Here is a 16,863-nt window from a genome sequence, read left to right as displayed (position 1 = left end):
GTATTTCAATTCATACTGTGATAGCATTAGGTGGGAGAAGTGTGTCTTTTGGGGTCACGATTCTTTATTATAAAAGGTTGCCTTTAAAATACACACCCCACACCTTTCTGTTTCTAAGCCTTTCTGCCTCATGATTCTTAATGTTTAACTGCAGGCAGTGACCACAAACCTGATACCAAGCTGCCTCCCTCAGACACTGAGCAGGAGCAGAACTTGAAAGCAGGAGAAAGATGAGGACATGGTCTCACTCGGTAAGGATTTATTTTCCCCAGGCACTTAATTTTTAAAACGAGAGGTGATGGAGCTTTAGATTACCTAGATGTTCCACTGTGCTCACGTAGGACAGGAGCGGAGACGTTTTTCAGCTCAAGGGCCACATTCTCTCATGAGACACCATATTTTTCGCCCCATAAGACGCACCTGACCATAAGACGCACCTAGTTTTTAGAAGGGGTATGCAAGAAAAAAAAAATTTTTTTAAGGGAGCGCTGAGCTGAGTCTGTATGCATCCCAGGCTCTGCTCAGTGCTCCCTTTCACGAACCGCGTGGAGCGTGTGTGCAGCGCTTGCAGGCTTTTCCCCAGGAGGGAGAAGGGCAATTCCCCCACCTCATAGAAAAGCCCGCAGGAGCCGCGCACCCTTTAAAGAGCGCACGGCTCCTGCGGGCTTTTCCCCGAGGAGGGAGAAGGGACTGACTGGCCGCGTCAGTCCCTTCTCCCTCCTTGGGGAAAAGCTCGCAAGAGCCACGCGGGGCGTGTGCGCAGCTCTCAGGGGTTTTTCCAGCCTGCCTCCTGCCTGCATTTGCTCCATAAGACACACACATTTCCCCTTACATTTTAGGAGGGAAAAAGTGTGTCTTATGAAGTGAAAAATACGGTATCTCTAGGCGAGGCCACAGGCAAAAGTGGGCAGATCAGTGAAATTAACCCTTACATCTTCTGTAGTAGACTACATTCCAACTCTGCAGGGGGCAGATAATTCTTTTCTTAACTCTGCACCAGGCAAGTAGAGGGATGCATTCAGCAATGTAAAAACCTTGGTGGGGTGGGGACAGAGAAGAGTGGGAGACTTCCCAAGGCTGGATAGAGAGGCCTGGACAGCCACATTTAATTCTTGGTTCCTAAGGTTCCCCACTCCTCCCTTAGGAATTCTTGATATAGAGAGAAGCCACCTGCACATGTTCAGGGATGCTCTTATCAGGGGGTGTGCATACTGCACCAAGAACACTTGAAATCTGCTAACCTGCATGAACTGGACAAGCTAATGTTACATTCTTCTTATTTTCATATGATCAGCAATGCTTTATTATTTTTCAGTAACTTTTATTAGGTTTTCCTCACCATGAGGGAAGGCATAGGGCTGTTCAAGACTCTATGAAAAAAAAATTTAGGTGCAGCAACAGGAACCATACACAGCATTTCAATTGTAGTTACACCATAATTACATTGTGCTATTGGCAGCTTTATTTTTTGATCTCTCTCTGAAAGATTCCTAATGCGAGTTCTGCTTTTTTTTGCTGCGCTGATGCTTCCATGCGTGTGCTGCTGGGCTGTAGTCTAGGGGTTGGACAGAACTTGTGGTTCTCCAATTTTTGCTGGGCTTCAGTTCTCATCTTCCCAGGCTATTGACCATGTTGACTGGGGCTGATGGTTACTGGAGTTCAACAACATCCAGAGGGAGGCACGTTAGTTGTTCTTGGCTTTATGTCATAATAAATTAGTTAGTCTTCAAGGTGACCCCAAGCTCTGTTCTTTGGGGCCCTTTGTTATTTAATTCCATGGCTGAAGGTTTCATTAGCTGCAACGCCACAAAGCTCAAGGGTTGGATTCATGACATCAAGGTTTTCTGCTTCTCTCAGCAGGTGATGGAAAGCTGAGTGAGAAGAAGAACGAGGACCAGCTCAGCCTGGAAGAATCTGAGGCAGACAGTGCAGCCCTTGGAGGAGACAACTGGGACATCCATGAGATGGTAGAAACATCTGGAAGTCGCCAGGACTCAGGTGGGCACGGGAAACAGAAGGACATCCCTGTTCCTCCTTATGACCAGGGAGACAAGCCTAATGACTGCTTAGCCCTCGTGGTGCATGAGAGGTCCCACACTGGCAAGAAACCATTCACCTGCCTGGACTGCGGGAAGAACTTCCACCGGAGGTCGGGCCTTTTGGCACACGAGAGGACCCACACGGGAGAGAAGCCGTACACATGCACAGAGTGTGGGAAGAGTTTGAGCCAGAGCTCGAGTCTTTTGGCCCATGAGGGGACCCATACGGGAGAGAAGTTATATCTGTGCACCAAGTGCGGGGAAAACTGTGAATGCACGCATTTGTGTTTTACCGCAATGCCAAGGAGGAAAGACCTCAGCAATGCTCTTCGATAAGCAATTGTTGCTGCCCACGAAACTGGGAAGGGTTATAAGGCCATCTCCAAACAATTTAAAGTCCATCATTCTACAATCAGAAAGATTATTCAGAAGTGGAAAACATTCCAGACAGTTGCCAACCTTCCCAGGAGTGGACGTCCCAGCAAATTCACCCCATGGTCAGACCGTGCAATGCTCAGAGAAATTGCAAAAAACCCAAGAGTTACATCTCAGGCTCTACAGGCCTCATTTAGCAGGTTAAATGTTAAAGTTCATGACAGTACAATCAGAAAAAGACTGAATATGCTGGGAAGGGTTGTCTGGAGAAAGCCTCTTCCCTCTAAATAGAACATGGTAGCACAGCTTAGGTTTGCAAAGTTGCATCTGAACAAATCACCAGACTTCTGGAACAACGTCCTTTGGACACACAAGACCAAAGTGGTGATGTTTAGCCATAATGCACAGTGCCATGTTTGGCGAAAACCAAGCACAGCATATCAGCACAAAGAACATACAAACTGTCAGGCATGGTGGTGGAGGGGTGGTGATTTGGGCTTGCAGCCACAGGACCTGGGAACCTTGCAGTCATTGAGTCGACCACGAACTCCAGAGTATCTTAGAATCAAATGTGAGGCCATCTGCCTGACAGCTGAAGCTTGGTCGTAACTGGGTCATGCAACAGGACAATGATCCCAAGCACACCAGTAAATCTTCAGCAGAATGGCTGAAAAAGAAAAGAATCAAGGTGTTGCAATGGCCCACTCAAAGTCCAGACCTCGACCCAATTGAAATGCTGTGGAGGGACCTTAAGAGAGCTGTTCATAAACAAATGCCAGCAAACCTCAATGAGCTGAAGCAACGTTGTGAAGAAGAATGGGCCAAAATTCCTCCACAACAATGAGAGAGATGGATAAAGTCCTACAGAAAAGAATTACCGTATTTTTCGCCCCATAGGGCGCACCGGCCCATAGGGCGCACCTAGTTTTTTTGGGGGGAAATAAAGAAAAAAAAATATTTCCCCCCCAGGTGCGGGGCTGGGGCGGGGGAAGCCTGAGCTTCCCCCGACCCCAGAACAGGCCGCTATCTGCAAGCCGTGGGAGTCCAGCGCGACTTCCCACCGGAAGCAGCGCGCCCCAGGCTTCGGGCAGCAGGCTGCTATCTGCAAGCCTAGGGAGCCCTGCGAGAACTCCCGCGGGCTCCCCAGGCTTGCGGATAGCTTCCTGAAGCCTGGAGAGTGAGAGGGATCGGTGCGCACCGACCCCTCTCGCTCTCCAGGCTTCAGCGAAAGCCTGCATTCGCCCCATAGGACGCACACACATTTCCCCTTCATTTTTGGAGGGGAAAAAGTGCATCCTATAGGGCGAAAAATACGGTACTTCATGTTATTGCTGATAAAGGTGGTTTTACAAGCTGTTGAATCAAAGGTGTACAGTGGTGCCTCGCAAGACGAAATTAATTCGTTCCGCAAGTTTTGTCGTCTTGCGAGTTTTTCGTCTTGCAAAGCACAGTTTCCCATAGGAATGCATTGAAAATCAATCAATGCGTTCCTAAGGAGACCGTCGGGGACAGAGGGGAAGCGCCGCGCGCCTTCTCCTCTGTCCCCGGACCTGTTTTAAAGCAAGGGGCAGCGGGGAGAAGATTGCTTCTCCCTGTTGCCTCCCCCGCAATCTCCGGGGACAGAGGGGAAGGCGCGCCTTCCCCTCTGTCCCCTCTTTTGAAGCAAGGGGCGGAGGGGAGAAGATCGCTTCTCCCCGTTGCTGCCCCTTGCTTCAAAAGGGGTCCGGGGAGAGAGGGGCAGGCGCGCGCGCCTTCCCCTCTGTCCCCTCTTTTGAAGCAAGGGGCGGAGGGGAGAAGATCGCTTCTCCCCGTTGCTGCCCCTTGCTTCAAAAGGGGTCCGGGGACAAAGGGGAAGACGCGCGTGCTTTCCCCTCTGTCCCCTCTTTTGAAGCAAGGGGCGGAGGGGAGAAGATCGCTCCTCCGCGTTGCCGCCCCTTGCTTCAAAAGATGTCCGGGGACAGCGGGGAAGATGCCAGCATTTTTAAAAACCTCGGGACAGCGGGGGACTTCTCTGCTGTCCGGGGCGATTTTAAAATGCTGTCTCTCCGCCCCCCCCCCCGGCCAGGCTTCGGAGGAGGTCCGAGGACAGTGGGGAAGACGTGCTGCGCTTCCCAGCTGTCCCGGAGATTTCCCTATGGGCTTTCGTCTTGCGAAGGAAGCCCATAGGGAAATTCGTTTTGCGAAGCGTCTCCAAAACGGAAAACCCTTTCGTCTAGCGGGTTTTCCGTCTTGCGAGGCGTTCGTCTTGCGGGGCACCACTGTACTTAGTTTTTCACACATGGCTTCTACATCTTGGCTTTATTTCTGTTAAATAAATCACTATGCGGCGTATTATGTGCTGTTGTTCACCTGAGGTTGTATTTACCTGATTTTAAGACCTGCTAAGGAACATATGTTTTTTATTATGTCCTCATATGTAAAGCCACATAATTCAAAGTGGGTGTACTTTCTTTTTCCCATGACTGTATACCTCCTTTTCTCATTGGCCACAATCCTTTTCGGTCCCAATTCTCTTAGGATATTGTTTCCTGAGGTGGAATTCAGAGTACTTAAAAACATCCAAATGGTTGCTCTGTATGAATAAGTGTATGGAGGAAGGGGGAAGTGGACGAGAGATTTTGGAATCAGGGCCATTGTAGAAGTGAGAGTAGATCAAGTGTTTAAGATCAGCTGTAAATGTCTCCCTCTGATAACACTCTGAAGAACCCATTTCCCAAAGCCCTCTTCCACTGGAGGGGGTGGGAATATATTAAGGCAGAGTAGCCCTGCAAGCCTTTTTTTAGTTTTTATTTCATAGAATCATAGAATCATAGAGTTGGAAGAGACCACAAGGGCCATCGAGTCCAACCCCCTGCCAAGCAGGAAACAACATCAGAGCACTCCTGACATATGGTTGTCAAGCCTCTGCTTAAAGACCTCCAAAGTAGGAGACTCCACCACACTCCTTGGCAGCAAATTCCACTGTCGAACAGCTCTTACTGTCAGGAAGTTCTTCCTAATGTTTAGGTGGAATCTTCTTTCTTGTAGTTTGGATCCATTGTTCCGTGTCCGCTTCTCTGGAGCAGCAGAAAACAACCTTTCTCCCTCCTCTATGTGACATCCTTTTATATATTTGAACATGGCTATCATATCACCCCTTAACCTCCTCTTCTCCAGGCTAAACATGCCCAGCTCCCTTAGCCGTTCCTCATAAGGCATCGTTTCCAGGCCTTTGACCATTTTGGTTGCCCTCCTCTGGACACGTTCCAGTTTGTCAGTGTCCTTCTTGAACTTTGGTGCCCAGAACTGGACACAGTACTCCAGGTGAGCTCTGACCAGAGCAGAATACAGTGGCACTATTACTTCCCTTGATCTAGATGCTATACTCCTATTGATGCAGCCCAGAATTGCATTGGCTTTTTTAGCTGCCGCGTCACACTGTTGGCTCATGTCAAGTTTGTGGTCAACCAAGACTCCTAGATCCTTTTCACATGTACTGCTCTCAAGCCAGGTGAGAGCAGTACATTTATACTTTTCAAAATTTATCCTTTTCAAGTTTGTACATTTCATTAACATTGATTTAACATTTCAGAATTTGACTTTCTTCCCCCCTTCTGCAGTTCCTTAAATTTATTTTTTAATATCTTCTCCATATCCAAATTCATTTAATTTGCTCATTTACTCATCTTCTTTAAATATATACTCTTATGAAACTGCAGGTTATTACAATAATCCTGCTAATGTTTTTATCTGATTGCAATTTATCTGTAAATGTTCAATAAACCATTTCCATTCTTTTATGAAAAGTTTGTTGATCTTGATTTCTTATTCTTCTGGTAAGTTTTGCCACTTCTGCATATTCCATAAGTTTTTGTATCCATTCTTCTTTCGCTGGGACTACTTCTTTCCATTTTTGGGCAAGTAACATTCTTGCTGCTGTGGTAGCATACATGAATAAGATTATGTACTGTTTAGGTAGTTCTGTCCTTATAATTACCAAAAGAAAAACTTCTGGTTTGTTTTACAAAAGTTATTTTGAATATCCTTTTCAATTCCTTGTATATTATTTCCCAAGCCTTTATGCCTGGACCCGTGGGAAATTCACCCTCCCCAGTCTGACTACATATGAAGCGCCAAAGGTTTTCCACTCCTGGTAGAAGAGAGTGTTGTTCTGAGGAAGAGGGAAACATTCGGGGGGGGGGGTGAGGTGGAATAGTTGGTCCTCGTGGTCCCTTCCAACTCTTATCATTCTATGATTCCCATAGAAGGATCCTATTTTTTTGGGGGGGGGATGAATGGCCACCCTCCCCTGCTGAAGACGCTTCTTGGGTGTGGGTGTGTGTAGAAGGACCCTTGTAATGGGCGAGTCAGTCATTAAGAACATAGATAGTTGGGTGTCTGATGGGCATAGAGATAGCAAAGTGAATTGCCCACTTGGCGCAAAGGTTGGGGATGTTCCCCATCGCCTAGATAGCATGTTGAGGCAAAAATAAATAAATCTGAATTTCACATATACTCTCATGGGATGACAGACCAGGAATGAGACCTTGGAGTCGTAGTAAATAGTTTTAATGAACAAAGACATTGACCTAGTGTGCGGCGGCCATGAAAAAGTTATTTCCGTGCTAGGGTTCAGTAGGAAAGGGAATGCAAATAAACTCCAGGTACCATAATGCCATGATACAAATCGATGATGGGACCACATTTGGAATCCTGTGTACAGTTCTGGCTGGCTCACCCCAAAAAGGATATTGTAGAGTTGGAAAAGCTTCAGAAAAGGGCCACCAAAATGATTGAGGGGATGAAGTGAGCTCCCCTTCCCATGAGGAAACATTGGGACTTTTTAGTTTAGAGAACAGGTCAGAAAGAGGCAACATGATAGAAGTGTCAAAATTATGCATGTTATGGAGAAGGTGAATAGAGAAAGGTTTCTGCCTTGTAAAACTAGCACTTGAAGACTTCCAATTAAGCTCAAGGTTGGAAGATTCAGGACAGATAAGAGAAAGTAGAAATTTAGCCGCACACGTGTTGCGGGGGGAGGTGGGGAGGAGCAGGCAGGCAAAAAGAAGTAGAAATTCACATGGTGCATTGTTAATCTTTGGAACTCACTCCCACCGGAGGCAGTGAGGAACACTATCCTAAATAGTTTAAACAGTGCTTCCTCCCCCCTAAAAAAGTGTTTAGGGGTACTCTCATTTTCCTACTCATATTGAAATACTGCCCCTCAATGAGGCCCATCTTAGATTTACAAAATGTTTAGGGATATGCACCCCCCCAGACAAAAAGCACTGGTTTAAAAAGAGGGTTAGACATATTGATGGAGGAGAGGGCTCCCTATGGGTGTTAGCTATGATGGTTGTGCTCTGCCTCCACAGTTAAAAGCAGTACCTAATTCTTCTGAACCCCAGTTGATGGAAGCTGCAGGAGGGGAGAGGTCTCTTCTTCTCAAATCCTGCTTGTGAGTTTCCCACAGGCATCTTGTCAGCCACTGTGAGGGCAAAATGCTGAACTAGGTAAGCCACTGGCCTGATCCCGCAGGCTCTTATGTTCTTATTTCTGACTTTGAAATAAATAACTCGAGACAACTCTGGATGGAACTGTTTATTGAGCATCCATCCTGATTTGCTCCATTAATGTCTTCCTGTTAATAATGATTCAGTCATCCCATAATTTTCAGTGCCTTTCCCCTTTACTTTCCTAACTCCCCAAAGTCTCTTAAATGTAACGACGTGGATTTCTTGTGCTAAACTGGTAGCATCTTGGTAAAAAGCTCTGCTTTTTGCAAGCGATTGTAGGCCTTCTCTTCAAAGGAATGATGTTCCCCCTGACCTTGTGATATTTGCAGTCTTCTGAATAGACCCAAATATTTACTGTCTGGATGAATACATCTCTCTCTGTGTTGCAATGAAATACACAAAACTTTTTTTTTAAAGAAAGGCGTTGGGGGCGGGGGCGGGAGAAAGAGAAGCTGCACCGGTCTAACTCCTGCCTGCAGCCAAAAGGACCACAGCAGCAACCGTTCAAGAGATCGGGGTGTGTGGCTGCAAAGACCCTCTCCTTTCCTCCCCAATGGAGCCCTGAAGCCGTTTTGTCCCTTCTTTCCCCGTGAATGAGATCCCAAGGGTTAAATCAACAGAGCTGCATTTGCACAGAGAGGCCAGGACAGCTGTGAAGGAAGCTGCCCATGGCCTTTTCCTGCAGGCGATAGTAAACTTGGTGGTTTGTGGGGCTTCCTACCCCTTCGTGGATTTTAAATATATATATTTATTTAAATATATATATTTAAAATATTGCTAGCCTCTGGGCAACTTGGACTGCAGAGATTTCTTGAAAAGGAAGTTGCATCACCAAGGCGGCGGCTGGCTGGTGCAGGGAAAGAGAAAGAGGTGCGTTGATGGAGGTAGAGGAGGAAAGGGGCGGTTGGGGGGAAAGGAGAAGCTCTCCCTGCAGAGGAGGCGTTTGAAATGACACAGGAGAAGGCAGTGCGAAAGGGGAAACCGCCAACAACACCCTGCATCTCCTTCCCCTCCTGCCTTCCTGCCACCCACCAGAATGCAGACCGAGGAGGGAGAAGGGAACTAGGTCCGCAGCTCTGAAACAAAAGCGTTTTTCTACCCAACTGCATTATTCTCATCGAAATTAACAGGCTAGCTCTTAGAAGAAGTAACTCTGAGATGCCATCCCTAGTTGGCATTTGGCTTCATAATAAATTCAACAATGAATTCTGCATCATTCAGAGAGAGAGAGAGAGAAGAGATCTTTATGGATTTAGCATCCTTGCATGTAGTTTGACCTATTTATTTTACAGGGCTTAGCTCCTGTGCTTCTAACAGAAGCTTGCTCTGGAGAATATCTTACAGTGAAGGAGGGTGGAGAGCCTGGGGCCCTCCTCCAGATCAGCCCCAGCAAGCAAAGCCAGAGATTATGGGAGTTGCAGTCTGGCAACATCTAGAGGGCCATAGTTACCCAAGCCTTGATCTATACATGTGTATTTATTTGTTTAAATGCTTGTAGACAGTCCACACATATAAAATATCAAGGTGGTGCACAGCAGGTACTATAAAACCTAAGATCCCATGAAAACACTACTAAATGATTGTAAATATGTCTTTGCCATTGTATTTCTATATCACTTGCATTTCATTTGTGCTTTTGTATGACGCTGCCCCTGTCAGCTTTTGACAAAGGGCACTGTGGAATTAAAAGAAACAATTTCACCTGCTTGTTTCAGAACGCTTTTGAGTGACACCGCAGCGATTTTTCTGTGAAATGGAGAACTGGCTTCAGGATCGAGGGCCAGAGATCTGTGCTCAAGTCGTGGCCCTGGCAGAGGATTTCCTACTGAGGCAGCAGGAGAATGAGAGATGGGGCGTGCAGGTGAGAGGGAAGGAATTCACTCTCCATGGATGCTTGTCTCACACCTACATTGCAGTTTCTGAAGTTTTGCAGGGGGGGGGATTCTATCAGGGTCCCACCAAGATTGGTGGGGATTTTTTGGGTGGGGAGGGGGGCAAGTGTATTCTGTAATATGTCATTGGACTTACTCACACTATATATTTCTAGCACTTTTATACTACTCTAATTGTCAGGGTTTCCCCTAAAGACTCCTGGGAATTGTAGTTTGTTAAGGCAGGGGTAACCCAGTTGGATAGGCGATATATAAGTAATAAATTACTGTATTGTTATAAGGGTGTTGAGAATTGTTAGGAGAAACCCCTCCGATCCCCCTCACAGAACTACAATTTCCAGAGTTCCTTTGGAGAGAGGATTGACTGTAAAAGCTCTTGAAATCTGTAGTGTGGGTGTGCCCATTGATGCAAAAATGGTGTATTAATGATGGATTCATACTGGACCATCCATCGTTCTGCTTTATAAACTGTTCTGTGATCCTTCCACAATGTTACTGCATTATTGCTGTGTGGAGCGGGACTCCTGCACTGTAAAAAGTGGGACCCAGAAACCCACACTGGAACATATGTGGTATAAAAACTTACAGGGGTTCAGCAGGAAGCTACAGGACATGCACTGATTGGAAACGAAGAAGCATGCCTGCCCCAAACTTTCACTGTACTGTATTGAAACTGGGATTGTGTGTGACTGCCCTAAGACCATAATGAGTGCAAGTCAAGGACTTCTCTATATAACAGTCCATTGCTTAGACAGAATTGCTCAGGACTTTCAGGGATTAAAGGCACGTCAGATTTGGCTGCCTCAAAACAATTAACTAAATCAGCATCTTCTTTCTGTTCTTGGGCAAAACTATGTTTTTGGTTTTTTTATAAAAGGAACCAGCAGGGCTTCATTTCTCCCCTCAGAGATCTGTTCCTCAGCTCTGTCTCCTTTGGCAACAGTAGTATTCCCCTCAGCATGGGGTGACTGTTTACCCCCCTTTGAGCGAGTAACTACGAAAGAACTCTGTACATGCTCTAAGAGATCCCATCTGACCAGCACAGTAATCTGATCAGCAGTAGGAATCTCCGCAGAAATAGCAACCTGCCACTTCCCTGACCAATCTTGGAACTTAACATGGATTTCTGCAACTGGTAATACCTCAGGGTGTTTCAAAATTCCTTTTTGAAACCAGTGTGATGTAGTGGTTAAGAGCGGTAGTCTTGTAATCTGGGGAACCGGGTTCGCGTCTCTGCTCCTCCACATGCAGCTGCTGGGTGACCTTGGGCTAGTCACACTTCTGTGAAGTCTCTCAGCCCCACTCACCTCACAGAGTGTTTGTTGTGGGAGAGAAAGGGAAAGGAGAATGTGAGCTGCTTTGAGACTCCTGAAGGGGAGTGAAAGGCGGGATATCAAATCCAAACTCTTCTTCTTCTTCTAATCACGTAACTTTTCCTGGAATTATTTTGGTGGGACAGATTATCTCTGGGTGGACAATAGTGACTTGCGAACTTGTATCTTTTAACCCTAGAAATCTCCTCCCTTCAATCCAAATATTTCCCCCAGCATTTTTCAAAAGAAGATTGTCTTGTTTAATAGTGTAGCAATGTGCCACTTTAGCCTCCACCACTTCAGCAGGCTTCAGCCTATCCTGACTAGCTTGGCACTCCTCAGCTGCTTTGATACAATAGGTTTTTTCCGGAGGGCTAATATTGACAGACTTTTACCCTCCAGCTCTACAATTAAAACTTTTGTGGCCAAATTTTCCACATCCCCAGCATTTCAGTTCTTTGGGATTTGTATAATTTGTTTCCCACCCTTTCTCCTCAGTGAGACTGGTGTTTGCTTGGGCCTTGTCATTTTGCCCTTTTGACAATGGCCTATTTCCCTTGTTTGTCTCTGAAGATGGGTTTCCCTTTGCCTGTTGGAATTTATTTCTATTAGTCCCCCACACTTTCCTGCCAAAACTTGGTTCATCAAACCTATGGTCCCTTATTTCATTTATTTGGTCAGCTAAGTTAGTAGCTTCTTGAAGTGATTGTGGGTGTCTTTCCTTTATAAGATATTTTAATTGGCCGTTTATCGGTTCATAAAATTGTTCCAGAGCAAACACTTCTCTGATTTTTGGAACAGAGTCTGCCCTCTCCACTTTGTGAGGTAGTTTGAGATTTTAGCCCCAAGCTGAGCGTATGTCTCCTCCTTCACTTTAGTCACTTTTAAATTTCTTTCTCAGTTGTTCTGAGGTAATCCCAAACCTGGTGTATATTAGTTGCTTAAACATATCAAATTTTTTGGATTGGTCCTCTGTCATTTGAGCATAAATTTCAACTAATGCCCCACTTATCCTGGCTCTAAGTATCTTCATCTTATCTTCATCTTTCACTTGAAAATCTTGACAAGCTCTTTCAAAAGATATAATAAAAGCCTCAGGGCTATCTTTTTCCTTAAGCTCAGGAAAACGCTTTAAATCTACCTTCCCTTGAGTTTGACTACTGGTGTTATTACTATTATTTTGATTCTCCATAGCTGCTAATTCCAGTTTCCTCATCTCCAGCTGAAATTGCATTCTTTCGCTCTCCTGCTCAGCCCTAATTCTTTCGCTCTCAGCTTTAATTCTTTCTAATTCCAATTTATATTGTTCTAACTTCCACTTTTCAAAGTCTACAGAGAATTTTGGACCTCCTGCCTCAGGTTGAATATTAGTTACATTTTCTAAACTCTGCTCTTCCCTCTGAGGATTTCCATTCTCCTCTCCTTCAGAACTTTCATAAGTTGTTTCCCTCACTGGGTTTCTTATCTTTTTGGGTGGCATATTGTGTGAGTGAGAATTATCAGTAAATTAACAAAATAAGAGAAATTTCCTCTCAGTACTGTTCCTTTTGGTTAGGCTTCTCTCAAGACTCTGGTCCCAAAGTTCTGCTATGGGTTTTCTCTCTAACCCTTCAAGCTTTACTTCCTCTGACCACGAGCCTAAATCCTCTACCAAAACCAACCCACAGACTTATCCTCCCTCTTCCTTCTCCAACTCTCAACTCTCAACTGACTTCCACACAACTCCAACTCTCACTCTAACTCCTCCCCTTGGGTTCCCACTGGCCAATCACTTCACACTCATTTAACCCTTTCCTTATGACCCACCTAGGAGGCAAACGCCACACCCTCCTCTGCACACATTCCAGTTTGTCAACATCCTTCTTAAATTGTGGCGCCCAGAATTGGGCACAGTACTCCCAAGTGTTGTCTGACTAAGGAAGAGTAGAGCAGTACTATTATTTCCCTTGATCTGGACACTATACTTCTGTTGATGCAGCCTAGAATAGCATTAGCTTTTTTTGCTGCTGCATCACACTGCTGGCTTATGTTAAGCTTGTGGTCCACCAAGAGAGAGCCAGTGTGGTGTAGTGGTTAAGAGCGGTAGTCACGTAATCTGGGGAACCGGGTTCGCGTCTCTGCTCCTCCACATGCAGCTGCTGGGTGACCTTGGGCCAGTCACACTTCTGTGAAGTCTCTCAGCCCCACTCACCTCACAGAGTGTTTGTTGTGGGGGAGGAAGGGAAAGGAGAATGTTAGCCGCTTTGAGACTCCTGAAGGGGAGTGAAAGGCGGGATATCAAATCCAAACTCTTCTTCTTCTTCTTCAAGATCCCTAGATCCTTTTCACATGTACTGCTAGCAAGCCAGGTGTCCCCCAATCTATATTTGTGCATCTGGTTCTCCTGCCTAAGTGTAGAACTTTACATTTGTCCCTATTGAAATTCATTTCTTAGCTTGCGCCCAGTTCTCCAATCTGTTATGGTCATTTTGAATTCTGATTCTGTCTTCTGCAGCATTAGCTACCCCTTCCAGTTTGGTGTCATCTGCAAATTTGATGAGTATCCCCTCAATTCCTTCATCCAAGTCATTTATAAAGACATTGAACAACAATGGGCCCAGGACAGGACCCTGCGGTACCCCACTTGTGTCACTTTTTTCCCAGGATGAGAAGGAACCGTTAATGAGTACTCTTTGGGTTCGGTTAGTCAACCAGCTACAAATCCACCTAACAGTTACCTCGTTCAACCTACATTTTACCAGCTTCTTCGCGAGAATATCATGGGGGACTTTGTCAGAAGCCTTACTGAAATCAAGATACACTATGTCCACAGTATTTCCCTGATCCACCAACTATGTAATTACATCAAAAAATAAATCAGATTGGTCTGTCAAGAACAATCATCATGATAGTTCCCTTAGCTATGTCCCCCACAAGAGAGCCCAAAGCTATTCCTCCAAGGAAAGTCCAAAATTCAAGCAAGGACCCCCTAAAAACATGTTGTTGTTGTTTAGTTATTTAGTTGTGTCCGACTCTTCTCGACCCCATGGACCAGAGCACGCCAGGCACTCCTGTTTTCCACTGCCTCCCGCAGTTTGGTCAAACTCATGCTGGTAGCTTCGAGAACACTGTCCAACCATCTCGTCCTCTGTCTTCCCCTTCTCCTTGTGCCCTCAATCTTTGCCAACATCAGGGCCTTTTCCTTTTCTTATTGTAGTCTCAGCTTCACGATCTGTCCTTCCAGTGAGCACTCAGGGCTGATTTCCTTAAGAATGGATAGGTTTGATCTTCTTGCAGTCCATGGGACTCTCAAGAGTCTCCTCCAGCACCATAATTCAGAAGCATCAATTCTTCGGCGATCAGCCTTCTTTATGGTCCAGCTCTCACTTCCATACACTACTGGGAAACCCTAAAAACATATCCCCCCCAAACAACAACCCCCCCAAACTCTCAATTCTTAGAAAGTAAAAATTTAAAATGAAGAGGGGTGGGGGCCTTGATAGGAGCCAATGGGGTATCAGTGGATGCCATAACACACCTTGAAGATCTCGGTTCCAAAATATTGGAAACAGCTGGAACAGAGGGATTAATATCTAAAATTTGACTAAAACACCTCTGTTTCTACATGCGAATAGCCCTGCTGGATCAGAGAAAAGTTCTACTCAGTACAGCATCCTGTTTCGTCAACCAGACACCACACTTTTTGTTGCTTTGAAGCTGCAGGATTCGGAAACTGGTATACTGCCCCTGAAGCTGGAGGTTCCATATGCAGCAGCCATGTTTGTCCCCACTGAAAAATATGACCTATCCCACTTTTCAGTTTTGTATTTTGATTCATACTGTGATAGCATTAGATGGGAGAAGTGTATCATTTGGGGTCACGATTATTCATGTAAAAAGTTGCCTTAAAAAACAACCACACATTCTGTTTTTAAACCTTTCTGCTCCTTTCTGACTCACGTTTATTAATGTTTAACTGCAGACGTTGGCCACAGACCTTTCTGATACTGAGCTGCCTCCCTCAGACACTGAGCAGGAGCAGAGCTTAAAGCAGGAAGATGAGGACACGGTTTCACTCGGTAAGGATTTATTTAATTCCATGCCTGAAGGTTTCATTAGCTGCAACACCATAAAGCTCAAGGGTTGGATTCATCACTTCAAGGTTTTCTGCTTCTCTCAGCAGGTGAAGGAAAGGAGAGTGAGATTGAGGAGGACGACAATCTTGTGCAGGAAGATTCTGAGGCAGACGGCACGTCTCTTGGAGGAGCCAACTGGGACATCCTTGAGACCGGAGAAACATCTGGAAGCCGCCAGAGCTCAGATGGCCTCAAGAAACAGAAGGACATCCCTATTCCGCCTTATGACCAGGACCCCTGGGATCTGAAAGAGCCCAGGATCCGGGCAAGGATCTACAACTATGGGGGGTTGAAGATGTGCATGGACTGTGGGAAAACCTTCAAGCAGAGCTCGAGTTTGTACAGGCACCGGAGACTTCACACTGGAGAGAAACCGTATGGCTGCCCAGAGTGTGGCAAAAGTTTCAGCCGGAAGTCCCACCTCATTGCACATGAGAGAACCCACACAGGGGAGAAGCCCTACGACTGCGCAGAGTGCGGCAAGAGCTTCAGCCGGAAGTCCCACCTAATCACGCATGAGAGGATCCACACAGGGGAGAAGCCGTACAAATGTGGGGAGTGTGGGAAATGCTTCAGCCAGAGCTCAGCCCTCGTGGCTCATGAGAGGTCCCACACCGGTGAGAAACCCTTCACCTGCCCGGACTGCGGGAAGAACTTCCACCGGAGGTCGGGCCTTTCGGCGCACGAGAGGACCCATACGGGGGAGAAGCCGTACAAATGCACAGAATGTGGGAAGAGTTTCAGCCAGAGCTCGGGCCTTTTGGCCCATGAGAGGACCCATACTGGAGAGAAGCCGTACCGGTGCACCGAGTGCGGGAAAAGCTTTTGCGAACGCACAGCTCTCGTTAGACATTTGAGAACCCACACAGGGGAGAAACCATACACATGCGCAGAGTGTGGGAAGAGCTTCAGCCAGAGCTCTGGTCTCCTGGCACACGAACGCACCCACACAGGAGAGAAACCGTACAAATGCTCTGACTGTGGGAAGAGCTTTGGGCACCGCTCTGACCTTCTACGACATCAGAGAATCCTCAAAAGAGGGAAGCCATATAAATGCTCTGAGTGCGGGAAATGTTTTGGCCGGGGCTCCGATCTCCTCCAGCACCAGCAAATCCACACAGGGGAGAAGCCATATAAATGCTCCCACTGTGGGAAGTGTTTCAGCTGGCGGTCAAATCTTATTAAGCATGAGAGAATCCACACAAAGGTGAAAACTTACAAATGCGCAGCCTGAGTGCTACGTCTTCTGTCTTAGGACATGAAAGAATCCACACAGACTGGTTGTGGTAATAAGGCTCCAGCTGTGGAAATCGCAGAAAGTGTTCCTGGCTGAATGTCAATAAATGTGATTTTTGGTGGGGGAGGGGGAGGATCTAAAGGAAAGTGGGGAAGAAGAGAAACCCTCATTGGAGGAGCAGCTTCAGTCCTGGGTTGTGTGTTATTAGAAGTCAGAGAATCTATGCTGGAGAAAGGAATGTATCCTTTGCCCTGGCTAACCTGGAATTTCCCATACATATCTCCCAATGGTGTAATCTCCAAAGAGTCTGGTACAGTTGCTGAAAACAGTAGTAGAATTGCAAAACTGGTAGTAATTGTCGACCCCAGCTCTTAAAATTCTGTTCCAAGTCCTGGTT

The 16,863-nt window shown here is 46.2% G+C and overlaps 2 protein-coding genes across 4 annotated transcripts; both read left to right on the top strand.

Moving 5' to 3' along the window:
- Positions 1-154: 154 nt before the first annotated feature.
- LOC309525271 (uncharacterized protein) lies at positions 155-3,286 on the top strand. 2 transcript variants are annotated; one of them, XM_082210813.1, is made up of 2 exons: positions 155-251; positions 1,861-3,286. In XM_082210813.1, the coding sequence occupies exons 1-2, from the start codon at positions 239-241 to the stop codon at positions 2,373-2,375; spliced, it is 528 nt and encodes a 175-aa protein (XP_082066939.1). In that variant the 5' UTR covers positions 155-238; the 3' UTR covers positions 2,376-3,286. The 2 variants fall into 2 exon arrangements, with proteins under 2 accessions (XP_082066939.1, XP_082066938.1); XM_082210812.1 differs by having other exon boundaries at positions 1,858-3,286.
- A 5,376-nt stretch (positions 3,287-8,662) lies between these two features.
- LOC309524982 (uncharacterized protein) lies at positions 8,663-16,859 on the top strand. 2 transcript variants are annotated; one of them, XM_082210268.1, is made up of 4 exons: positions 8,663-8,779; positions 9,625-9,770; positions 15,076-15,172; positions 15,277-16,859. In XM_082210268.1, the coding sequence occupies exons 2-4, from the start codon at positions 9,663-9,665 to the stop codon at positions 16,461-16,463; spliced, it is 1,392 nt and encodes a 463-aa protein (XP_082066394.1). In that variant the 5' UTR covers positions 8,663-8,779; positions 9,625-9,662; the 3' UTR covers positions 16,464-16,859. The 2 variants fall into 2 exon arrangements, with proteins under 2 accessions (XP_082066394.1, XP_082066393.1); XM_082210267.1 differs by having other exon boundaries at positions 8,664-8,779; positions 15,274-16,859.
- The last annotated feature ends 4 nt before the right edge of the window (positions 16,860-16,863 follow it).

Source organism: Podarcis vaucheri (genome assembly GCF_965113315.1).
Source record: "Podarcis vaucheri genome assembly, chromosome: 2".
Taxonomy (NCBI): domain Eukaryota; kingdom Metazoa; phylum Chordata; class Lepidosauria; order Squamata; family Lacertidae; genus Podarcis; species Podarcis vaucheri.
Note: the sequence above shows the minus strand (reverse complement) of the source record. Positions and strands in the feature narration are given on the sequence as shown.

Bases quoted from the DNA above. Each gene is read 5' to 3' on its own strand.
- LOC309524982 (XM_082210267.1), top strand. From the start codon at position 9,663: ATGGAGAACTGGCTTCAGGATCGAGGGCCAGAGATCTGTGCTCAAGTC. The intron at 9,771-15,075 runs GTGAGAGGGAAG...GTTTAACTGCAG, and splicing joins ATGAGAGATGGGGCGTGCAG to ACGTTGGCCACAGACCTTTC. The intron at 15,173-15,273 runs GTAAGGATTTAT...TGCTTCTCTCAG, and splicing joins TGAGGACACGGTTTCACTCG to CAGGTGAAGGAAAGGAGAGT.